Source organism: Cephus cinctus, unplaced genomic scaffold (genome assembly GCF_000341935.2).
Source record: "Cephus cinctus unplaced genomic scaffold, Ccin1 Ccin1_scaffold0280, whole genome shotgun sequence".
Taxonomy (NCBI): domain Eukaryota; kingdom Metazoa; phylum Arthropoda; class Insecta; order Hymenoptera; family Cephidae; genus Cephus; species Cephus cinctus.
In genome coordinates, this window is record NW_014332988.1 from 200740 (window position 1) to 222710 (window position 21971).

The window sequence follows — 21971 nt, forward strand, 5'->3', positions numbered from 1 at the left end:
AGAACTTGACAAACCTGAAGGACGCTGAATGAATTTATTACTACAGTAATGAGGATAATGATGAAAAATTGTTATTCCGTTAGATAAGACTTACGTATATAAGGTCCCTATATTTCCGAATAATTATTAATTCTCTAAAAACAAACCTCAACGATGGTTCTTCGTGTAATTTCGTTTCTTCTGTCTCTAGGTAAACTTCCTCTTTGATTTAGTAGAGTAGGTGATCAGAAATCATCTGGCGTAATTGTCATTATGTCTAATTACTTTCTAATCCTAGGTTGTTCGACTTTGGGATTAACTGAAGCTCCCGTCGGTCCTGAAACTGACTTTCTACAGGAAATGCTTATAAATCAGATGATTTCTGCAAATCCAGAACAACCCGAAATAGCTGATCGAACTGGTTTATTAAGTTTTCTCGATCCTAAGCTAATGCCGCACGACGTCATTTTTCATCTATATACGAGGAACAATCCTGTCGCGAGTTACATCTTGAAGACTGGTGATATCGCGAATTTGAAGAATTCGAAATTTGATGGTAATTTATCTACAAAAGTCATTATCCATGGCTGGACTAATAGTGGCAAAAGTTATTGGTATAATCATTTTCGACATAATTATTTAACCGTTGGCAATTACAACGTTATTGGAGTTGATTGGTTTGCTGGTTCCGCTAAAGGGTATTTGACATCTGTAGTAATTACCCGTAAAGTAAGTGACAATGAAAAATCTTTGATCAAAGTAGTTGAGATAATTATGGAAATAATTTGAATAGGTTGGCGAGTATATTGCTGATTTTCTTCGCTTTCTGGGATTAAATACGCACCTGAATTTGGACAATGTACATTTATTGGGTCACAGTCTAGGATCTCATGTTGCGGGATTTGCTGGCGCCTTTTTGGAAGGTCGTATCGGAAGGATAACAGGATTGGATCCAGCTGGACCAACCTTTGAGATTCCTTTCCTCAAAGATCCCAAGGATCGATTGGATTTCACCGACGCAAAATTCGTCGATATTATTCACACTTGTGGCGGTACAGCCGGTTTTCTACAACCCATCGGCCATATTGACTTTTATCCTAATGGCGGAGTTTTCAGACAACCAGGATGCTCTGTTCTTTTACCCCGTAAGAATATGTTCACCCTGTAAATTATTCCGGACCGGTAGCTTCCTAATGATAATCTTTTCAGAATACTGCAGTCATGCGAGAGCCTACGAATTTTTTGCAGAATCAATTATTTGTCCAGCAAATTTCGTATCTGTGAAATGTAACAGCTGGATGGATTACAAGATGGGAAGATGTCCACGAGGCCAAGTGACACTACTGGGTGAAAAAGTTAATAAAGATGCTCGAGGTAAATTTTATTTGGAAACTAATGCAGCATCGCCATTCGGCAAAGGTTTATTTGAGAAACATATTAATAAGATTTTACACACGTGACACCGATAAAATATATTTTCTTTTTTTTTCTTTCCACTGTTAACTTCATTTATCCACGACGAAAATCCGATAGAGCCAATCCTTTCTTTTTATTCTACTTCATTACTTTGACCTGGGTCCAAGTCATCCGTTGTATCTGGCACTTCGACTTCCGATGGCTTTTCAATTTGATCGCCAAACAGCATCCTGTATTTCTTTCTTACCACTTCCCAGTCCAGTACCTTATCGATTCGTACCGCGTATTCAATCTGCGCTTGGCTTCCTAATGGCGTAATGCCAAATCCAGCAAAAGCTACACTGTCTTTGTGGCGAATCGAATGCGTTCTATTATTCTAGAAAAAAAATAATTAACAAAATCAATTGAATAGTCAATTTCAAAAAAGCCAAAAACTCACTTTTATAGACCAACGTTTGCTGCTACTTTGATATCCCACGGAAGCAGGCACCGCTCTTATTTTGTTGCGATTACAACAAAATTTTCCAATTTTTTTATTTAAATAAAATATCCAACTGGTGAAGAGATTCAATGGCGGAGGAGCAGCTGTGGCTCTGAAATTACATATGTGGAAAGTAGCGACCCTATAGACGATTGCCAAAATGCGATAGAGCCCAAAGTCATTCGCGAAATTAAACTGATTATCTCGTTTCCGAAACTCGTACGATCACGTGTCTGCGCATAGTTTGGCATTCGCAAATTCTCCAAGAGAACAACACGTCACGTATCTCACGTATCTGGCAGTTGGTAATTGGCGAAACACGCATGAAATGAAATGACGAATCGATCGAGCGCATAGTTAAAAAAAAATCCACTATCCTCCCACAAACAGTTTTCTTACTTTTGCATGTTGCGAACAAGTTTACTCAGCCCAAATTTCCACTCGATGTCGCTTTGCGCTTGAATAGCTGCATAAGTGTCCGACATCATTGCGATAAGTAAATTCATGAGCACAACAACCGTAACTAACATATAGAGCATGAAGGAGACCTATGAAAGAAAAGAAGAAAAAATATTTCAAGAATATGCACATCAGGACAACAGTGCTCCCTCTCTAAGATTCCCCTGAATATCAGGGGGGCGGGGTGGGGGGGGGGACGTAGTGGGAACTCCGAGCCTCGAGTTGGGACTCTTAGGGAGAGAGAACTGTGCATACGTATGAAATGTTAAAAATTGTCCAGGTCCCATTTACCTTGTAAAAGTTACGCGTCCAAGATGGCTGCAATTTGTACTTGAGAGATCTGCTAAAGTCGTCCACCTCTTTCTGCCCAAAAATTGAGAAGAAGAGATTCTCGATGATCTGGATCGGATTTTGGGTTACTGAAAAAATCATGCGCACCTTTTAGCCTTCTCTCGTTACTCGGGGATTAAGAAAACTCGCAAACGCATGCGATCGTTCGAATTACTGGAAAAACTCGCGACTGTACAAGTCCGACGGGCAGGTTTAACGGCAATGACGTGGATATGCGTAAATAAAGCTATGAGCATATGTATACCTATGTACAGTAAAGGAATAAGTATAAAGGTCTCAGAAGCGCAGGGGCAAACATGCCATTTGAAGTTATAACGGGTGTCACAGGCAAAATTGAACGAGAGGAAAGGATTATTTTCTAATGGCCTGTCGAAAGGGGATGAAGGTGGGAAAGTTCGATGAGAATCCGAAAAAAATCGGCAGGCAATTCGTAGGAAGCAATTCTCTATGCAGCACCGAGTGTAATTCATTAAATATATTGTACATGGAGGTTCGTAAAATAAGGGTTGTGTGATTCATCGAAAAGACGTAGAAATTATTGAATTTCCTTTCTGTATCTTTTTCTTTTTTTCTTGGAACATGACGCAGGTGCACGCTAGACATTCGCTACGGATGCTGAAGAGAATTAATAGATACAAACTAACCGTGGGAAGACATCATCATCATCCGAGGCACGTACCGCTACACCGGGTATACGTGTCCATTCTAGAACGTGATGGGTTACGGTATAGAAGAAAACGAGAATTATCACTGATCCAGGTATTTATTTAGGAAACTTAAGGTAACGGAGGTACAAGACTTTTTGGTTCAGATTGTTGGCAATCGTGCCGCATTACTGCTGTTTTGATTAGCAATTTGCACGGAATTCTCAAACGTTACGAGAGGATCCGTCTCGAGATTATCTTTCGTCTCGTCCGCAGATTGTTCGGATTTTTCGGATTTCTCGGATTTCTCGGATTTACCGCTGACGAGTTCTCTGTACTTTCGACGCACGGCGTCCCAGTCGACGACGGTGTCGATCCTGCTTGCGTTGCTGAAGGACAACTGGCTCCCAAGCGGACTCAAATGCACCACGGACAACGCTATGCTGTCTTTATGCGCCACCTGAGACTTCTTCGTCTTGGACAACCACTTGGCTCCCATTTTCGAACGCGCCGACATCCTCTCGCCTCTTCGGAGACCCATCATGTGCACCAGGGAAGGACGTTGCTTCTTGGCTGCACGTTTCTTGCACAACTTATAAAGGTAGGACATCCAGCTGGTAAGGAGATTCAGGGGCGAGGGTGCGGTGGTCGTTCTACGATAAACAGAAGAAAAAGTATCTTGGGATGAGGCCACTTGATAATTCTTTTTTTTTTCCAGATTAATCCAAAGGTCGATCCTACCTTTGCATATTTCTAATAAGTTTGCTCAGTCCGTACTTCCACTCGATGTCAGACTGAGCCTGAATACGCTGATAGGTGTCACTCATCATGGCAATCAGAAGGTTAATGAGCACGACTACCGATACCAACATATATATTCCAAAGGCCAGCTTGAAGAGGATCGTGGTCCATGGGGGTTGCCCCGTTGCGACCTTGAACTGTTCGTGAGTCGTCTGTCCAAAGATGGCGAAGAACAGTAGCTCAATGGCATGTACGGGATTCATCTTGACTGGAAATACGTCCCAAGAACATATTCGTGAGATTTCCTTTGGTTTTGCGGAATCGCGTAATCAATCGCGCACTACCTCATGCCATTACCACTAGACTAAAGAAATTCTAGATTTTCTATTTTATGTTTAAACTAACAGAAGGTTGCTAGGTCATCAAAGAGTTTATAGCCTCGAACGGCTGATTAGGAACTAAAATGGATATTCGATGCTTCTCGGCAGAGTCTCGCAAACGCCATGATGATATTTTTTTTTTAAATTCGCACATGCACAGCTTATTCGCTAATCGACGAAGACGCAAAGGCAATGATTTTATCGGATGCTCTTAAACATGCTCAGAGAGAGAGAGAAAGAGATGATACCCGCTGAGGGCTGCGGATGAGCTTTTATTTCGTAAAAATACAGTCTTCCGACGATACGTCTCTATTCTCTTATAGCTTCTAAATCTAGATGCTCAGCGTCCTATCTCTAACGGACATGGTCCTTGCCACAGCACCGGAAGTATCGAGGCCCTTAGATGGGAGGAGTGGAGCCCGTGGCTGGCACCGTAGAAGCATTAGAGGCCGTAGCTCCGTGTTCCTCTTCGTTCTGGTCTTCCTCCTCCTTTTCGTCCTTCTCCACGTCCTTCTCAGGCTCGTTACCAGTCAAGGCTAGGTACTTCTTGCGAATAGAATCCCAATCGACGACACTCTCGATCCTCGTCACGCTGTTGAAGGACAGCTGGCTTCCCAAAGGACTCAAATGGACCACGGATAACGTGACGCTGTCTTTTGGTCGGACTTGACCTTTCTTCACCTTGGCCAACCACTTGGCTCCCATTTTCGATCGCGGCGACATACGACCTGTTCTCTGAAGTCCCATCATGTGGACCAAGGACGGCCGCTTCCGTTTGGCCGCCCGTTGCTTGCATACCTTAATGAAGTAGACTATCCAGGTTGTCAGAAGATTCAATGGAGACGGCGCTGTGGTCGTTCTGCAACATGAAGACCCGATTCGCACTCGTGATGCGTAATGACGATGAGAGACATTTAATGTATTATATTTTAGAGACCATAGAACGTGGCTACTCGACAGACGCTCCGAAACGTGCGGCTGGTGGTTCAAGAGGAAACGGAAGACAAGACGGTGCACGGATAAGAAGATACACATAGGAGGATAAGACAGAGCAGAGAAAGGTAGAGGAGAAGAGCCAAGGTTAAACTGGGCTTACCTGTGCATGTTTCGGATCAGTTTACTGAGTCCGTACTTCCACTCAATGTCTGACTGTGCCTGTATCCTCTGGTAGGTGTCGCTCATCATGGCAATTAGCAGATTAATTAACACCACTACCGAGACCAACATGTAAACGCCAAAGGCCAGCTTGAAGAGGACCGAGGTCCACTCCGGCTGCGCAGTCTCGACCTTGAGCTCGCTGTGGGTCGTTTGGCCGAAGACCGCGAAGAACAGGTACTCGAAGGCGAGTACCGGGTTCATCTTTACTGGAATTCGAGGCAACGTTCATTTCGTTAGGGTGGCTAAGTGGCTCTCTACGTGTGAACGAACACATGCTCATGCTACGGACAGAGTGGCCATGCTCGGGCTGCTGCTGCTGCTGCTGGTACACGCTCATGCCGGGCAATGGGTTTGCTCTATTTAATTTCTTTTTGTTTTTGACATTGCTTTTCTTTTTGCACACCAATGGGTGAGCATCGACGATCCGTGCGACACCAAAATTCATTCTCAAACCACGCTGGTTAATGGCGACGGTGGCGAAGGTGGCAAAGGTGGCGACCCGGGCTCATGTAGTCGGTCTGCTTCCTTTTCAAGAAACCCCAACGTTTCTTCAAGGTCATCGTCTGCTCCGGCCCGTAGCGACCAATGACATCTCAGCGTGTCCTTCTTCGAATACTTCCTTCGCGACAGACTCATCTCCCTCAGGATCAACGGTGGATCGTGTTAAACATAGAGTACAAAAATCGGCATTCGCTTCTCGGGCAGAGTTGCTTTTTGGGGATGCAGCATGCAGATCCGACCGATGCCGAAGCTCTTTCAAATTGGCTCAGGATCCCTCGCGAGGGAGGATCGTCGCGCCGTGTAACATCGAGGTTTGAGAAAACGGCATTCATTGGGGGTTTTACACTCAAAAGGTACGCGTGTTACATGCAAAAGTACCGAGGAGGGAGAACTGAGGTCTCCTCTCTCGCGGTCTTCCACGGGCACCTGGGAGACGCATGGGAATTGCACAAAAAAGGAAAACACGTTTTGGTGCCTGAAACACTTAAAGTGCCTGCAATCTTGGGATTCGTGGTCGAGACGGAGTCATTCACACGTATAAGGACGCACTCGGACGTAAACAGACAGATGGGAGTTGCTATTAGAAAAAATGCAGACGTGTACGCAACACGCAAGGACGACGTTCCCGAACGACCAATGGAAACTGTGGACAGACAACTTCGAAGACATTCTGGGCCAGCGTTCCGATCTGGAACACCAGGAACACCAGGAACACCAGGAACGCCGTTCCTGGATTCTTTTTTTTTTTAAATAAATCATTAGTCCCACGTGTCCCTATCATTTTTGCGACTCGTTCCACGGATATTCCGGATCGGATCGCCGCGTTGCAGGCGCGGCCAACACTTTTCAGGCAGCAATTTTCAGGCAACACAGACCGGTGACAAATGCATCGCAGACGGGACGACACCTAGGAGGCAAGTCGCTGCATTCAGGACGGTTTCAGGTTTCGTCCGGCATTATTGCCTGTGGAAACTTACAATCTCGGGTGCTTTCGTCACAACACTCATTCTTTTTCTTGTAGCGCCCAAAGCGCCGATGTGGCCCCAGTGTTTGCGTCTCCGTCGTCCATTCCGTATCATTGGCCAACATATCTATTGCAATTAATGACGTTACCTCGATGCCTCTGGGACTCCGTTCCAAGTAATCGCATTACGCGAATACCGAATTCAACACCTTGCGGATATTAGTCCCCCTTCTTTTTTTCTTATAGACCGTTCTTATTTCTTTACAATTGTTTTTGTCTCCACCCTTTTTTCTATCTATTTACATATTTACACCAAATTCTAGAACCTCGCACGCAACCGCACGCACACACACGTAAGAACTTCATATCTTCCTTCTCTCTACTTTTTAGAATATTTCGAACCTGCAAATTATCTATATCTCTTTTACAAAAACTATATTTGCGAAAAAACAGATAAACAGGCAAAAGTATCTTTTTTGTATCTTGAAGTTTAAGGATCTTAGGCGCGAACGAGAATCCAAAAGCCCAAATAAAAGAGAACGTGAAAACTATTATCGATCGACCGAAAGACTTTCTTATTTTCTTATGGTCTATCGAATTACTTGGTGATTCTCGTGTCACGTGACGAACGGAACGACCGGCAGGACCTTCCACTTGGGATAGAATCCATTAAAAAACAGGAAGTTTATCTAACTCGACTTTAAGAGCAGCGTCAATAATAATAATAAGCCGTAGGTTAATTACGTGGAAGACTCACCGTCGGAGAAGGCGTTCTTCCTCGATGCGTCCAGCATCTTGATGTTTTTGTTTGGTCCATTTTCGAACGCTTGATTGAGCGCAACGAAGAGCATGGAGAAGCCGAAGACGAAGATGGCCAGCACTGCGAGGAACCTGGCCAAGTCCTTCATGAGGTTGCCGATGATGATGGCCCAGGGCCCGAATAAATGATGGAAGGACAGGAAGTCGAGGATCTGGACGCAAGCCAGAAGGAAGCTCAAGGCGAAGAGTTGATTCCTCAGGTAGAGCAACGTCGGCCAGCGATATTCAGGTATGCCGCAGAAACCCATCAGATGAACGGCCACGCCGAACATACCGAAGAGTAGCACTGCCAATTTGATCCATCCTAAGCCACTTTTGTCACTAGGGTTCGTTAGCTCGAATAGGAGCAAACCGGACAACATCACCAGGAGACACACCTCGTACCAGTATGGGATAAGTTTCGGTCTAACCACAGGATATATCGGAGTGATGCCCACGAGCAGGAGGAACACCATTAAATAAATATGGGAGGTCAGGTAAGACATGAATTTTATAATTGGGACGTTGTTGTACTTGTGTCCTAAGGGCAAGGCGAAGACGACCCAGACTGGCGGACAGATGAGGAAGGCGACGAAGAGAAGAATCGTCCTGAAGGCGTTCCAATTCAGACTTCCCTGCCAAAGTTCCTGAAGGTACCGCTGGACCACGGTATGAGCTATGACTTCCTTCTGTTCATTCTCTATCAGTACGTCCAGGAACTCGACGTTCCTCCTGTCCATGGACGTAAGAATGCGTCCAGCCGAATCCGCACCAGCTGCCAAGGCCAGAAGCTCCGTCGCCATAGCTTCGCATTGTTTGCCAGCCGCTATCAAATCCTTGGCACGTTCCTTCTCCTTCTCTGACAGCTTTATGTAGATATTCGAGAGTTTGGCTGCCGTGTCGACCGGAGCCGGCGACACCAGGACGAACTCCTCGATAGGCTTGTTGTTGTTGTTCTTGCTGCACACCATCATGTTGTAGACGAACTGCGAAGCAAAGAAATCAGTGTGTTAAATCGATACAGGAGCCAAACGCGTAATTTATAATATTGTCTTATCAATGTTCGATTTAACCCAGTGCTACGGCAGCTCGCGTCAAGTCACGAAGTTTTGCTACAAATTTATCTGTCGGACGATCGATCCATCCGAAGAGCTCGACTTGGAACTCGGTATTATTTTTAGCCTTCCGACAACGACACCTTCGGACTCCTTACCCTTCTGTCTTCCATCAAGGCGTAGGTGTCGTGTTCCTTTTCCATGAGGTACTTCAGGACGTCGTTATGGCCTTCGGAGGCTGCGAACCATATCGGAGCGCTTCCCAAGTTTGTTTCATTTTTCGGAGAAGCGCCACTCTCCACCAGGAGTTTGACGACCTCGAGGTAGCCTGCCCTGGCTGCGCAATGCAACGGGGTCCAGCCGTTCTTATCCGTGGCATTGATCTCAGCACCCTGACCAAGGAGAACCTCGACCATCTGATAATGGCCATGAGTAGCAGCTATGTGCAGCCCGGTTTTCCCGTAACGATCAGCACTGTGTAATAATTCGGCAGATCTGCTCAGCAGAAGGCCGACCACCGTGATGTGACCTCCGAAACAGGCCAGATGAAGAGGATTGAATCCATTCTCCGTGGTGGCAGCCTCGACCTGGACTCCCGCCGAATTCAAGAGGAGCCTGACGACGTTCTCGTTTCCGGAGTACGCTGCCAGGTGAAGGGGTGTCATCCCCGACTCGCTTCCTAGTTCACCAACCAGCGAACCACCCGTCGGAGGATCCGATTTTACTGTTCCAGGAACGTGGGTCAGAAGTTCTCTGACGGTATCTGAAAATCACGCGGCCCATCTCAAAATCTTGGACCATTTGTGTAACGTGGGTACATGGCGAAGTAATAATTACGAATATGCATGAAACAAGCCGGTATTTCTAGAACCCGATTACAAGCAGCGATTTGAGTTATCGCCACTTAAGCGCGCATAAAAGTACAGGAGGTGCAAACTTTTCACGCGACAATCAATCCCACGAATTTGCCCTAGATTTCGGTAACTACTTGAATCAATTCAGTATAGAATTATTCTTGAAGAATTCCAAAGAAACTCCAAGCTGCATATGCGTGTTCTACACTTTGTACCTAGGGTGCACTTACTTTTATAAAGATCTGCTCGAGTTAATAAAACTTTTTTTAGAGTAACGTGCATATCGGCCGAGACCTTGCTTTTTCTCTAATACACTCTTGAAGTGCTTGTTTGTGCTTTCGTGTTTGTTGGACTTCAGCCACCCGCTTGAGCTCAGGGAATTTTCCTGCTTCGCACCCTGAAACGCAACCCGAATTGGATCCAACCCGGACATTCTGGATCGCCACGCTTCTCGCCCACTAGCCCAGCTAGGCATTCCCCGTGTCTAATACGGCCCTAAATTATCTCCAGAAGCAAGGCTGCTTTTGACAAGCTAAGAAATGGGAGCCTTGCGTGCTGCTTGTCCTTGACCAAGAAGGGTGAGTCAAATCTCAGGGGGCCGCGAGGGTGAAGTGCGGGCGAAAGGTTTGACTTGACCGTCACGCGAAATTTAATCCAATTTAATCCAACGCGACGCGTCGCGACGCCGACTTCTAATCAGTTAACTCCAAGAAGAGCAACCCTGTCTATTTTCGAATCTCGGTCAACGGGCCAAGATCATCGGCCAACTTCGAATTGCGATCTTTAACCCAAATCTGGTAAATTTTAAAAACATACCCTTACCCTTTTCTCTAGGGCCACCTGTAATGAAACTACATATACGAGAGGAAGACATGAATTTCTGGTGTGTATCGCCTATAGCGGCACGACGCGCGCGAGTCTGGTTTTCATTAGAAGTTGAAAAGGAGGTCGGGCGACCTGCATTCCAAACGTAAGTTTTCAAAAGTTTTCAAATTTTATGACCGAATCGAATCAAATGCATCTTGATTCTTGCTTGTGGCTAATGACTTTTATGGATCAGACGCAGGGCCAGATTATCAAGGTATACATACTGGATGCTCGAATGAAGCGTGTTGCTTACCGGCTTGACCGAAGTAGGCAGCAACGTGTAAGGCTGTCACGCCGAGTTTCTTGCTGGAGATCCGGAGGGATTGGGAGGACCTCATTACCTCAAGGACTTGACCGTGGCCGTGTTGAGCTGCCAGATGAACTGCAGTGAACCCTGCACGATTCTCATCGGCACAGGATGCCCCAGCGCGGACCAAAGCTTTTACTACTTCTGCATGACCGCCTTCCGCAGCTAGTTGAAGTGGCGTAGCCTCGGTAAGTTTATTTCCGGCGGAAATGACGCCTTGCCGATCGAACTTCATCAGCTCCTCGATCACTCTGACGCTGCCCTGCATGGCTGCTATGTGGGCGCAAGTGTTCCCATCTTTCGTATAGGCCATTACAAGACTGGGATGTTTTTGTAGGAAGAGCTGCGCCACTTCAGCATAGTTATTCATAGCCGCTGCGTGGATGGGCTTTTGACCCTGGTCGTCGGTCGCATCTATACTGGCGCCTAATTCCAGCAGAAGCTTGCATACTTCCAGCTGGCCCGCACCAGCTGCCAAGTGAAGTGGCGTCTGTTTCCTGAGGGTGAGTACGTCTATAGCAGCACTGTGGTCCTGGATTAGGAACCTAACCAGGTGCGTATAGCCGTTCATCGCCGCCAGGTGAAGCGCAGTTCGTCCTACTCTCGATTTTGAGTTGATGAAGGCTTTGCTGGCCAACAGGGCATCGCAGACTTGAAGATAGCCACGCTCCGCTGCCAGATGAAGAGCAGAGCGTCCTTCGAGGTCGAACACATCGACTCTCGCATGATTGGCTAACAAGGTGGTCACGAGTTCCATGTGCCCGCGATGAGCCGCTATCAAGAGAGGGGTCCATCCGACAGCACTTTGTCTGTTCAAGGCCTTTTGGACTTCGGTCGCCGACATGTGACTTATCATCTCCGCGAGGACCTCGTTGTTTCCTGCTAAGGCGCAATGATGGAAAGCTGATTCCTGAGCCTGTCTCGTCTGCAGGGAGACGTCTGCACCGCCTTCCAAAAGTGCTCGGACCACAGCTCGATCGTCCCCTGGAATAACCACTTCGGAAGGCTCTACTTGGGCCGCATAGTGAAGTGCGCTGGCGCCTTCGTTGGTCACGCTATTCACGTAGGAAGTGGCCACATCAGCACCCTTCTTGTCCTTGACAAATTCAATCAAGTGTCTGACCACATCCGCTCTGCATCCTCTGCATGCGAGATGCAAAGGAGTCTCCCCGTTCTGCGACAAAGAACTTGTTCCGTTAGAGCGCCAAAGAAAGTAACTTGATTATAACTGACCTTTGACTTGAACATAGGATCTCCGCCATCGTCCAGAAGAAGAAGCAACGTAGCCAAATTCCCGTGACTTGCTGCCACATGGACAGGCGTCTGACCGTCGTCCGTAGTCAAGTTGGGCCCAGCACCAGATTTTAGTAGCATCAGAGCACACCTGTCGCCGTCCGGTACCCTTGCCGCTATATGGAGAGGAGTTTCACGAAGTTTCCCACCTCTGACGTGCACTTCCGCCCCATATCCGAGAAGAGTTTCGACGACGGCAGGCTTGGCACTTTCGACGGCGATGTGCAAAGCCGTATAATTATCATTGGTAGTAGCATCGACCTGAAGTGGCCCGAAGAAGACAAACGTCAAATAAAAATAAGTCTGACGAATAACACAGAAAGACGACGTACCTTTTCTCCACGCTGTAGAAGAGTACTGATTATCCCCACGTGGCCGTACCTGGCCGCCGTGTGGATCGAACGCGCACCCCGTTTATTAGGCATGTGGAGATAAACTCCTTTCTTGAATAGCATAGTAGCACATTCCGAATGGCCGTTCAGGGACGCTATGTGCATTAAAGTCGAGCCATCCTTGGTCCTCTCGAAGATGCTGGCTTTGAACTTGTCGGCGAGGAGTTCTATTATGGAAGCATGTCCATTCTCAGCAGCCAAGTGCATAGGAGTCCTATCCTGATGATCAGCTATGGAGGCGGATGCTCTTACGCCATAGAAATACTTGACCAGAGTCTCGTCACCTTCGGCACTCGCGATGTGGAGAGCCGTCTGACCTTCGCCCTAAAGAGAAGACCCTTTCTGAGATCAGCCGATAGCTACTGTCTCGCGATTACAGATACCCGCTTATCAAATCGCACCGGAAATTCGTGTACCCGAAGGTACCGAACGCGATACAATTCGTGCATTGTCCCTAGCCGACTGAGAACTTTAGACTGGAGACCTTCCCGGTCGACGCATTGCGACAATTGGCCTCATGTATTACGCATGCAGCCCTCCCATGGTTTTCTCCCACCATAACATTACTAATTATATTCGTATGACGCACACTGGGTAACTTATGTGGGAGGATAAAAAAAAGTATTAAAAAAAAAAAGCGAAGGGCGCTAAAGTATCGAGATACAGAGGGAACGCGTTACGACCTAATGTTATCGCAGGTACTTTGTCACCTGGTGTGACCTTGTCAACATTTCACAACCACATGACGTGACACGTTGGTACAATACTAGCGTTCAAATACTTCTCTGATTGGTCATTATTAAACTAAACTAACCGGAAGTACTTACATTCTGAATGTCTACAGTGGCGCCGTAATCCACCAGGATACGGACCATGTCGACGTCCCTTCTTCGAGCTGCAAGATGAAGGGCCGTGTCGCCTGCGGGTGTGGTAGCACGTAATTGATCCTGAGCCTGTTGGGCTAGAAGTTCACGACACATCGACTGGTTTCCGGCCTCCACAGCCAGAAGAAGCGGTATCCTTCCTCTCTGCAACACATTCAAAATTATAAGAAACTCGAGAGGAATTATCTGGGGACCAGTGCTGGCCATTGGTGATCCATCTAAGTAATTACGTGTACTCGAAGTGCTCGAGTAATCTAATCGGTCACATCATCAAACCCTACGTGAGCTTTCACGACGTTCTTAACGACGTGTTTCCAATTTTTCCCAACTCCAGCCTTTAATATGTTTCTCTGTACAAAGTCCGCGACCTGAACTTCAGGCCTCTCGGAAAGTCGAGCACCATCTTCAGAGCGTTTTGACAACATGATGACATAGTGACGCAACAAGAGCGTCCGGAATGCCTACAATCAACGTGAGCCAATCTGATGTCCTCTGAGAGAGAGAGAGGAAGCAGGTTGTGCGGCACCCCGACTTCGGTTTGACTGATATGAAGAAATTGTCTGGAATCGAATGATATCGCTGGACGAGGTGACATTTTATCGAACTCTCTTTTATCTCAAACTTTCTTCGTGTCTTGAAATATTTCTATCTGTATTTGAGTGTCTAAGGGTCGATATGGAAAAGTCGATTCCTGCTACCTCGAAGCCGAGGGTTGGCATCATCCCCCGTAAAAACTGAACGAAACACTAAAGGGATAAGAATTATGGCGGAGCAGCAGGTCGGGCGCCGGTACCAGGCGGCGATACCCTTACTCGTGTCACGCGAGGCTGCAGGTTTCTTGTAAACGGGACCAACTGGAAATTGTAAGAAAATCTTTATCTCCTAATTCAAACCTTTACAAAGAACCCCTCGTACGTTCTACGAGACTATCTGCTTAATCGATCAATATATCTGATGAAGTTGCTTTTCTTAATTACAGACACACTTACGCCATCGACTTTAAGGCGGATGTCCTTTCCGGCCGCTGCCAATAGAGCACGTAAAATCGAAGTGGCTGTTCCGGTCTGTCTGGAGGCAACAAGATGGACGGCAGTTTGTTGTCTTGACTGTACAATATCGTTTAATTAATAGAGACGATTGGTAATAGACATTTATAGATTTTAATTATTTATGGAGAAATTTTCAAATTCAAAATATCTTACCCCTCCGGTAGCATAAGGATCAACACCCTTTTTGGCCAGAAGCAATTTGACGACATCCTCCCTGGAGTACATTGCAGATATGTGGAGCGCATTGTAATTGTCCTGAAAGAAATATTATGGAGAAGTAACGATTTAACGATTTAACTTGGAAAGCCTGGAGAAACGGAAGAATCTATGGCAGGACGTCTGATTAAAGTGTTTGGAGCATTATAAAGAGGCTTGCTTGTTACAAGCAATAACGTAATAAGGCTATAAATTGCAATTCGCCGCTCCCATCTTGTGTACTAACGAGGCTGAGTTCCGAAGGTTGAATGATGAACGGTGAACGCGCATCGTTCCAATCACGGTTTATTAGCGTGCAATTTGAAAATTGTATCAGGTCGCTGAGGGAGCGGTGAGTGCGGTCGATAGCACAGGGGATCCTGTATACGTTCTACAAAAATTCCTCCTCAAAGTGTACTCCCGATCCCGTTGATATTAATCCTGGCGATTATTCAATAAAATATTTTCGAAAGGGTCATGCGATTGTATTTCGTATTTTTCAGTAGAGCTTGTAGCTAACTTTTCCCTAGGTCTTATCACGTCGTTTAATCGTGCCACTTTCTCGTCCTACTGACTGATCGGCCTACTTACTTACTTTCTCATAATCAGTTACACACTCAGTTGGCTACTCCCTTGGCCTTGGCCCTACTTCACGCAATTCTCCCCCGATTAGACTCTAGCATGGATCGTAGACCCGATCGTTAACAGTACGCGTTCCGCGCTTGGGGCTCGCGTAGCTTAATTATCAATGACTGGCAAAAACTATAAGGATACTCACGTTGTTCCGTGCGCTAACGTCTGCACCTAGGTCTATCATCCGGTCCAGGAATCCTGTTCTGTTATCTTTCACTGCGTACATGAGGGGTGTCATTCCAGTCGTCTGGAAAAATCATCGATAGTCATCTTACGGTACCGACCGGTTCAGTGTAATTTTATCGATGCTTCGCAGGATGGAATCATCAAGAATGAATCTTGGATTACCGGGTCCATCAGGCCTGCCAAGGGCGCCGGATTCCCATCATCTCCGGCGCTTTGCGCCGCCTTTTCCAAAGACTTAAGCAGCTGATCCACCGGGGCCCATTCCCCTCGGGCCGCAAGGCCCAACAATCTCTGGGCACCTTCCCTCGCCGTCGCCCCTGCGGAACCAGGCTTACTTCCTGGCTGCGACGGTTCTCCACTTGCTCCTCCATTGGTTCCGGTAGATCCCGAGCCGCCGTCATCCTTACCGCCGGCAGGACTCTCCTCTTTGCTCGAAGGATTCTTCTTGTCGTCTTTACCGCCCGAAGGCTTTTTATTGCTGCTGCTCATTTTACCTCACGCAGGACTTTGCGTAGACATTCCTTCCAATACCAAATCATGATGTTCCACTTATGCAATAATATTGCGCTTCACACTGTAACGCTCACTGATTCGGCAACCACCTCGTACGGTACACCTTCCTCAGGGAGAATCTTCGAAAAAAACAAAAAAAGAAACATCTGACTCTCACTGGGTCTTAATCCTTTTTCTTGACTCTCGAGCATCCATAAAATTCCAAAGAATCACACAGCCACGATATCATTCCCGATTACGCTGCCACCCACGCAATTCAGTCTCTCACGCGAAGGTTCACAAGAATTCCCACTGATTCGTTTCGCAGGCACAGAGGATCCTTAAAAAACGATAGCATCCTTAAGCTGGAGCCTTAACGGGGTTTCACGATGAAAGAGTAGCCTCGAGAGTACGTAATCTAGTGTAATATTAAAATGTAAAAATGATCCCGAGGGTAAAGTGAGTGCGCGTGCTGGTTGCACGGGTGTCCTCACGAGTCTAAACGTCTAAAGACGCCAGACGGTTGCACCAGAAGAGGGTGGCTTTCGGCCTCCTGGCAAACCAGGATCGACCAATCGGCGCTCAGCTCCGGGGGTTCGTTAGGGTACGGGGGAACCACCACGGGCAAGTAAACCTTCTACCGACGTGATTCGCCGTCTATAGAAGTCAGCCAGGTAATTGTGTTGGTTGCAGGTTGGTCGACTGCTAGAACGTAAGAACGCTCGAGAGACCAGGGTGGGAGTATAGGCTGCCGCCGTCGACACGCGACTTCCGGCGCAGGGCGGCAGCCACCTCTCACGATATTCCAAGTAGCTCACTTCTTCGTTAATCTTCTCCTTCTCGGGATCTCAACTGTTTCCCAGGTTGCGATCCTTTCCTATTCCCTTTTCTACGTTATCCTTGCGAGTCAAGTTCCCACGCACTTATAGCATGCCTGTAGAAAAAGCACTTGTTACCTTCTTATTCTCATTGGTATTAATTAACATATCTATTACCTGTTTTAAATATTGCCTATCGCATACAAGGTTATCGGCTATCTGGCTGTAGTGATGTTTTCTCCTTTCCCGTATCAGAGCTATTAGTTTGTCATACAAAACTCATTGAACCGTCAAAGTGGATCAGATTTTACTTATCGGAAAAGGGAATTTTATCAAACGAAGTAAGATTGACGTTACGCAATTTATGTCTGTCAATCGCAACACTCCGATTTACGTGCCGAATGACAATTAGCAGGTATCGCATGTAAGTCAGATGTTCAGTCGTTGCACCGCATTGCAGTACGTGCAGCCCCCCTATCCGACTGCTCTTCGTCACCGACTACTTACCAGCCCTCGTAAATCAGAGGTCTCTGCACTGCCTGATTTACTTTTCGACTGATTTCTCCAGCCGCCTTCTTCTTCTGCCCTTGACAACTCATTATCATAATATTCATTATCATTAATACATAAGTCATACAACGAGTCTAAAGCTTCGTTAGTTCACTGCCAGTTTGATGTGTACGAGTGTTTTGATAACCAATATCTTTACGTCGTAACTTTTATCTTCCTTCCACACCGATACATGCTGCTTTACTCCTTTTTACTTATTCAGATATCTTCGTGAGTCACATTAGTAGCCTCTAAGCTTTTGCTTCGTGCGTTGTCAACTGCAATCTCAATAATGTTACATAGAAACTTGACAGTTTTGTCTGTAGGCTTTCGAAAGTTTTTACTAGCACAATTTCGTGTACACACAGAGAAAAGATGGACATCCAGCGGTGCCAGTATCGAAAAGGATTTATCTTATTTTTCCCATCCTGGAAGACAGCCATTACTGGAGATGACAGTAGGCCAATTGTTTCAAGAGAGTGCCGAGAGATGGCCACAGAGAGAATGCATAATTTCGATGCATCAAAACGTCAGATTGACTTTTTCCGACGTCTTGAGTCGAGTAGACAAATTGGCGGCTGGATTTAAAAAATTAGGATTAAAAAAAGGCGATCGCATCGGTATCTGGGCACCTAACGATTACCAGTGGTACTTGAGTTTCGTAGCTGCAACGCGGGCAGGAATAATTATGGTAGGAATAAATCCTGCTTACCAAAAAGATGAAATCGAGTATTGTATCCAGAAAGTCGGCGTCAAAGCCATCGTCTGTCCAGAATCATCGAAGAGGCAAAACTACGCGAAAGTGTTACTCGATATCAAACAACGATGTCCTACTCTGGACCATATAATCGTTTACTCCCAAGATCACGTCAGGTCAGTACTCATATAGAGATTTCATAAAATTTTCTAACCTCCATATTTCATCGAACTGGACTGAATTCTGTCTGAAATCCAGCGCAGTCCGTATTACTAATTCGGCAATAATTTCTCGAGAAACAGCAACCATCACTGAACGAGAATTACGCGTGATATCGCACAAGACGTTAATTGAATTAAGCAGCGCAACTTGTAGTCCTTCAGCCATAGTCGCTCCGTCATGAATATCGCGTGCGCGATCACCTAGAAATTTACGCAGTCACATTCTACTCTGAGATATAGGTTAGCCAATGTATCATTATCAGCCAGATACTTTTGCTCTAATGAAAATAGCTCGATCTCTTTTTTAGTCTTATATATTTTATTTACTTTGAAAGTTAGATCGTAGATAGATCGACTGACAATGAGTAGCACATGAATTAAGACCACGAGGCGTATCGTACAGTCATTGAGGAATTTCTATTTACAATCTGGAGCTCGTTTCTTTATTTAACTTCATTTTACCGGACTCCCTTGTGGCCTTGTCATGCCACGTAATACAGTTTGATCCTCCTTTAGATAAAGACATGGCGAATAAGAGTTTTCGCAGTAACCATGTAATATCCGCTCGACTTTCTTTTGTAAAGTTTAATGGCGATCTGACCTTCGCTCCGATTCGAGGATTTTCTCAGATCGTTGTTCGTCGTCTCCATTGTCCCATAAGCGTCCTAGTATTCAAATAGCACAAGGCCATCTTGGACGTATAATACCTTTTCACTAAGGATTACAAGGACATTTTTCAGAGGGGTTGTTACTAATTAATCAATATATAAGTGCTATAACTCTGATAGACAATTATGCTAATAGCTTGGTATGGTCTGCATTAACTCGAATCACATTGTAAGTTTGAATGATGGATCGATAATGCTTAACGATATTTTTAATAGAGGAACTCGAAGATTCTCGGATGTCGAAGCCCTTGCTAGCGATATCGAAGTGGAGGCCATTGGCAAAGAACAGAGTGACATATCGCCCGGTGCCGGATGTAACATTCAATTTACTTCAGGAACAACTGGAAAACCAAAAGCAGTTCTACTTGGGCACAAATCCTTTGTGAATAATTCAAAACAGGTGAGAGATTAACGATCGTACCACTGAAGGTGTCACGTTTCACGTGGATGACTTCCGGCTTAGTAAATGTAAAATTAGTAATACCAATAAAAATGGAACCCTCGTATATGAGAATAGCTTTGCCGTTACGAATGTCCGGATCGCGTTATTCCTCCAGGGTGTGGCATATTCGTGGAAAAATAATTTAAGTTGTGCGTGATGGATTTCTTGCTGCAAGAAATAATTGGACATTAACCTATTTCATTATTTTTTTATTATCCTCCTATACGTCTCTTTTTTTTAATGGGAAATGCATTCGTCATTAGGCAACATAATAATTCGAACACGATAATTCTTTGTTGCGCAGGCGGCGGAGAGAACCGAGCTACTTTCTGGACAGCAGAAGATATGTCTGAACGTACCGTTTTTTCATGCATTTGGCATGGTACAGGCACAACTGGCCAGTCTCCACGCAGGAAGCACTATGGTTATAGCGTCGCCATTTTTCAATCCAGTAACTTCCATAGAAACCATAATTAGGGAAAAGTGCACGGTAACATTTGGAACGCCGACAATGTGGGTAAGACTTTCGTTAAACGATAAGCAACTTTTTTTTTGTTATTTTTCAATCCTCTATGGATCAAAACAGTCAGTGTATTCTCAAGGCAAACGCCCATGTCTTCCGATGACAGGTCAATCTGATAGACGTTCAGCATCGACTGAGTGCACCCGTGGAGACGCTTTTCTCAGGGGTTATCGGTGGTTCACCAGCGTCGCCACAACTTTTCAAGAGGATACAGGAACATTTGCGTCTGAACAATATGAAGGTAACGTTTAATGAGACGCGTACTATACGTCTTATTTGAGAATTAGATTTCCTTCAGAAGGCAATATGAGAGATCAATGCTCTTGGATCATTTATTCTTATCTATGTATGGATCTTGCGGCTAGCATAGAGCACTGTTCTGCATCGCGGAGGAGGAATACATTGCCCAGTAAGATCAATAAATTGATTTAGAATCCGGGGGTTGCAGACAAATTTAGTGCGATAGGAAATTGTCGAAATTTTCTGTAAATTCTACATTCACGTATACACAGAGATATTTCATGTATTTTCTCCATCCTCAAAGTAATTATCATTAGGGTAGCGATAGCAGAGTCGAGAAGAGTTTACCTACGCGAAATCGATAGGGGCGTTTCACCCTTCAAGGCCTGCATACATTTCATACGTACAGTACTATGAATACCTTCCAAAGCAGATTCGTAAACCTCACCGATACCTTATCTGCTTCTACTGTATTAAGGTATTCTTGTCTTCTAATTATTGTCAATAATTTTCAGTAATATTTTATTTATACTTATTTACAGTCGATATATGGTCTCACAGAAACCTGTGCAATAATTTTTCAATCACTGCCTGGAGAATTGAAGGAATTCACGGAAAACACTGTGGGACATGTTTCTGATCACATTGAGGCTCTGGTGGGAATACTACAACTTTGGTTACCCATATTTTTGATTTCGTATCAATTATTATTTTAACACCTTTGATCGCTGCAGGTCGTCGACGATAAGGGCTCGCCAGTAGCTTTCGGACATCCCGGTGAACTTTGGGTTCGCGGTTACACCTCGATGATCGGCTACTGGAACGACGAGGAGAATACAAGAAAAACCATAACGGAAGATGGATGGTTGAAAACTGGCGATCAGTTTATATTAGAGAAAAATGGGTATGGCAGGATAGTCGGTAGATTGAAAGACATGCTTATACGTGGCGGAGAGAATATATTTCCAAAGGTAAGCTTTTACAGTAGTCACTCATCCGGAGGACACTCTGCAGTAAATATATACATATGGATCGCAATAACGTGTATTCTTTACAGGAAGTTGAACATTTCCTCGAGTCACATCCGGGAATCGTTGAAGCGCACGCTTTCGGGGTTTACGACGATGTTTATGGAGAAGAGATCTGTGCGTGCATCAGGACCCGGAATGGCGTTAAACTCACTGCAGATGACGTGAAGGCTTACGGCAGGGGTAGAGTTGCTCATTTCAAGATTCCAAGGTACATCGTCTTCGTGGATCAACTTCCCAAGACTGCCAGTGGCAAGATACAGAAATTTAAATTACGGGAGGAAGTGGAAGCTAAAGGACTCGTCCCTTCTAAGCCGAAGTGACAACAGTTGAATAGAAAAAAGAAATATGACTTATATTATCATATCTGTAAATAACAGTTCCGTATTCTGTGAACTCTTCATTTTATATTAACTTTGATATCAACATTCAGCACGTATACTGTGAACAGTATTAATTGATATAAATACATAGAACGTATAAATTACTTTTCATTCGTACCGTGTAACTGTGCAATAATATTCATTAAGTAGAATTTCACAAAATTAAGTTCATCCATAAAAAAAATCTTGAAGTGTGATGTGAACATAAAGATATACCATTTTTTAAATATTTCTATACAATGAGTGGCAACTTAATCTATATTGAGAAGGTAAAATTACAGAGACGATATGATATCTGAAATATGAATTGAGGTGGTATCACT

At 45.2% G+C, this 21971-nt stretch overlaps 3 protein-coding genes and 2 long non-coding RNA genes across 13 annotated transcripts; 4 read left to right on the forward strand and 1 right to left on the reverse strand.

Annotated features, from left to right (window-relative positions):
- Positions 1-77: 77 nt before the first annotated feature.
- On the forward strand, positions 78-1472 carry LOC107266026 (pancreatic triacylglycerol lipase). The gene is made up of 4 exons (XM_015736090.2): positions 78-190; positions 278-708; positions 773-1124; positions 1189-1472. Exons 1-4 carry the CDS (start codon positions 154-156, stop codon positions 1437-1439), a joined length of 1071 nt encoding a protein of 356 aa, XP_015591576.1. The 5' UTR covers positions 78-153; the 3' UTR covers positions 1440-1472.
- LOC107266017 (serine/threonine-protein phosphatase 6 regulatory ankyrin repeat subunit A) lies at positions 1364-17438 on the reverse strand. 9 transcript variants are annotated; one of them, XM_015736055.2, is made up of 15 exons: positions 17075-17208; positions 15750-17013; positions 15547-15648; positions 14727-14828; positions 14514-14630; positions 13468-13668; positions 12581-12964; positions 12189-12509; positions 10902-12129; positions 9086-9690; positions 7832-8858; positions 2627-2754; positions 2276-2424; positions 1835-1988; positions 1364-1771 (listed from the first exon to the last, which is right to left on the reverse strand). In XM_015736055.2, the coding sequence occupies exons 2-15, from the start codon at positions 16074-16076 to the stop codon at positions 1529-1531; spliced, it is 5088 nt and encodes a 1695-aa protein (XP_015591541.1). In that variant the 5' UTR covers positions 16077-17013; positions 17075-17208; the 3' UTR covers positions 1364-1528. The 9 variants fall into 9 exon arrangements, with proteins under 9 accessions (XP_015591541.1, XP_015591542.1, XP_015591538.1 ...); XM_025083269.1 differs by lacking the exons at positions 1364-1771; positions 1835-1988; positions 2276-2424; positions 2627-2754 and adding exons at positions 4851-5310; positions 5548-5815; positions 7088-7201 and having other exon boundaries at positions 15750-16219; positions 16898-17013; XM_015736051.2 differs by lacking the exons at positions 1364-1771; positions 1835-1988; positions 2276-2424; positions 2627-2754 and adding exons at positions 4697-5310; positions 5548-5815; positions 7088-7201.
- LOC112494103 lies at positions 9702-10978 on the forward strand. The gene is made up of 3 exons (XR_003059234.1): positions 9702-10359; positions 10616-10751; positions 10842-10978. It is a non-coding gene; the product is annotated as an uncharacterized LOC112494103 (long non-coding RNA).
- On the forward strand, positions 13674-15540 carry LOC112494102. The gene is made up of 4 exons (XR_003059232.1): positions 13674-13805; positions 13885-14387; positions 14504-14664; positions 14738-15540. It is a non-coding gene; the product is annotated as an uncharacterized LOC112494102 (long non-coding RNA).
- Positions 17439-17701: 263 nt separating the features above from the next.
- On the forward strand, positions 17702-21752 carry LOC107266024 (acyl-CoA synthetase family member 2, mitochondrial). The gene is made up of 7 exons (XM_015736087.2): positions 17702-18319; positions 19249-19432; positions 19779-19991; positions 20104-20238; positions 20780-20893; positions 20972-21208; positions 21295-21752. The coding sequence occupies exons 1-7, from the start codon at positions 17739-17741 to the stop codon at positions 21586-21588; spliced, it is 1758 nt and encodes a 585-aa protein (XP_015591573.1). The 5' UTR covers positions 17702-17738; the 3' UTR covers positions 21589-21752.
- The last annotated feature ends 219 nt before the right edge of the window (positions 21753-21971 follow it).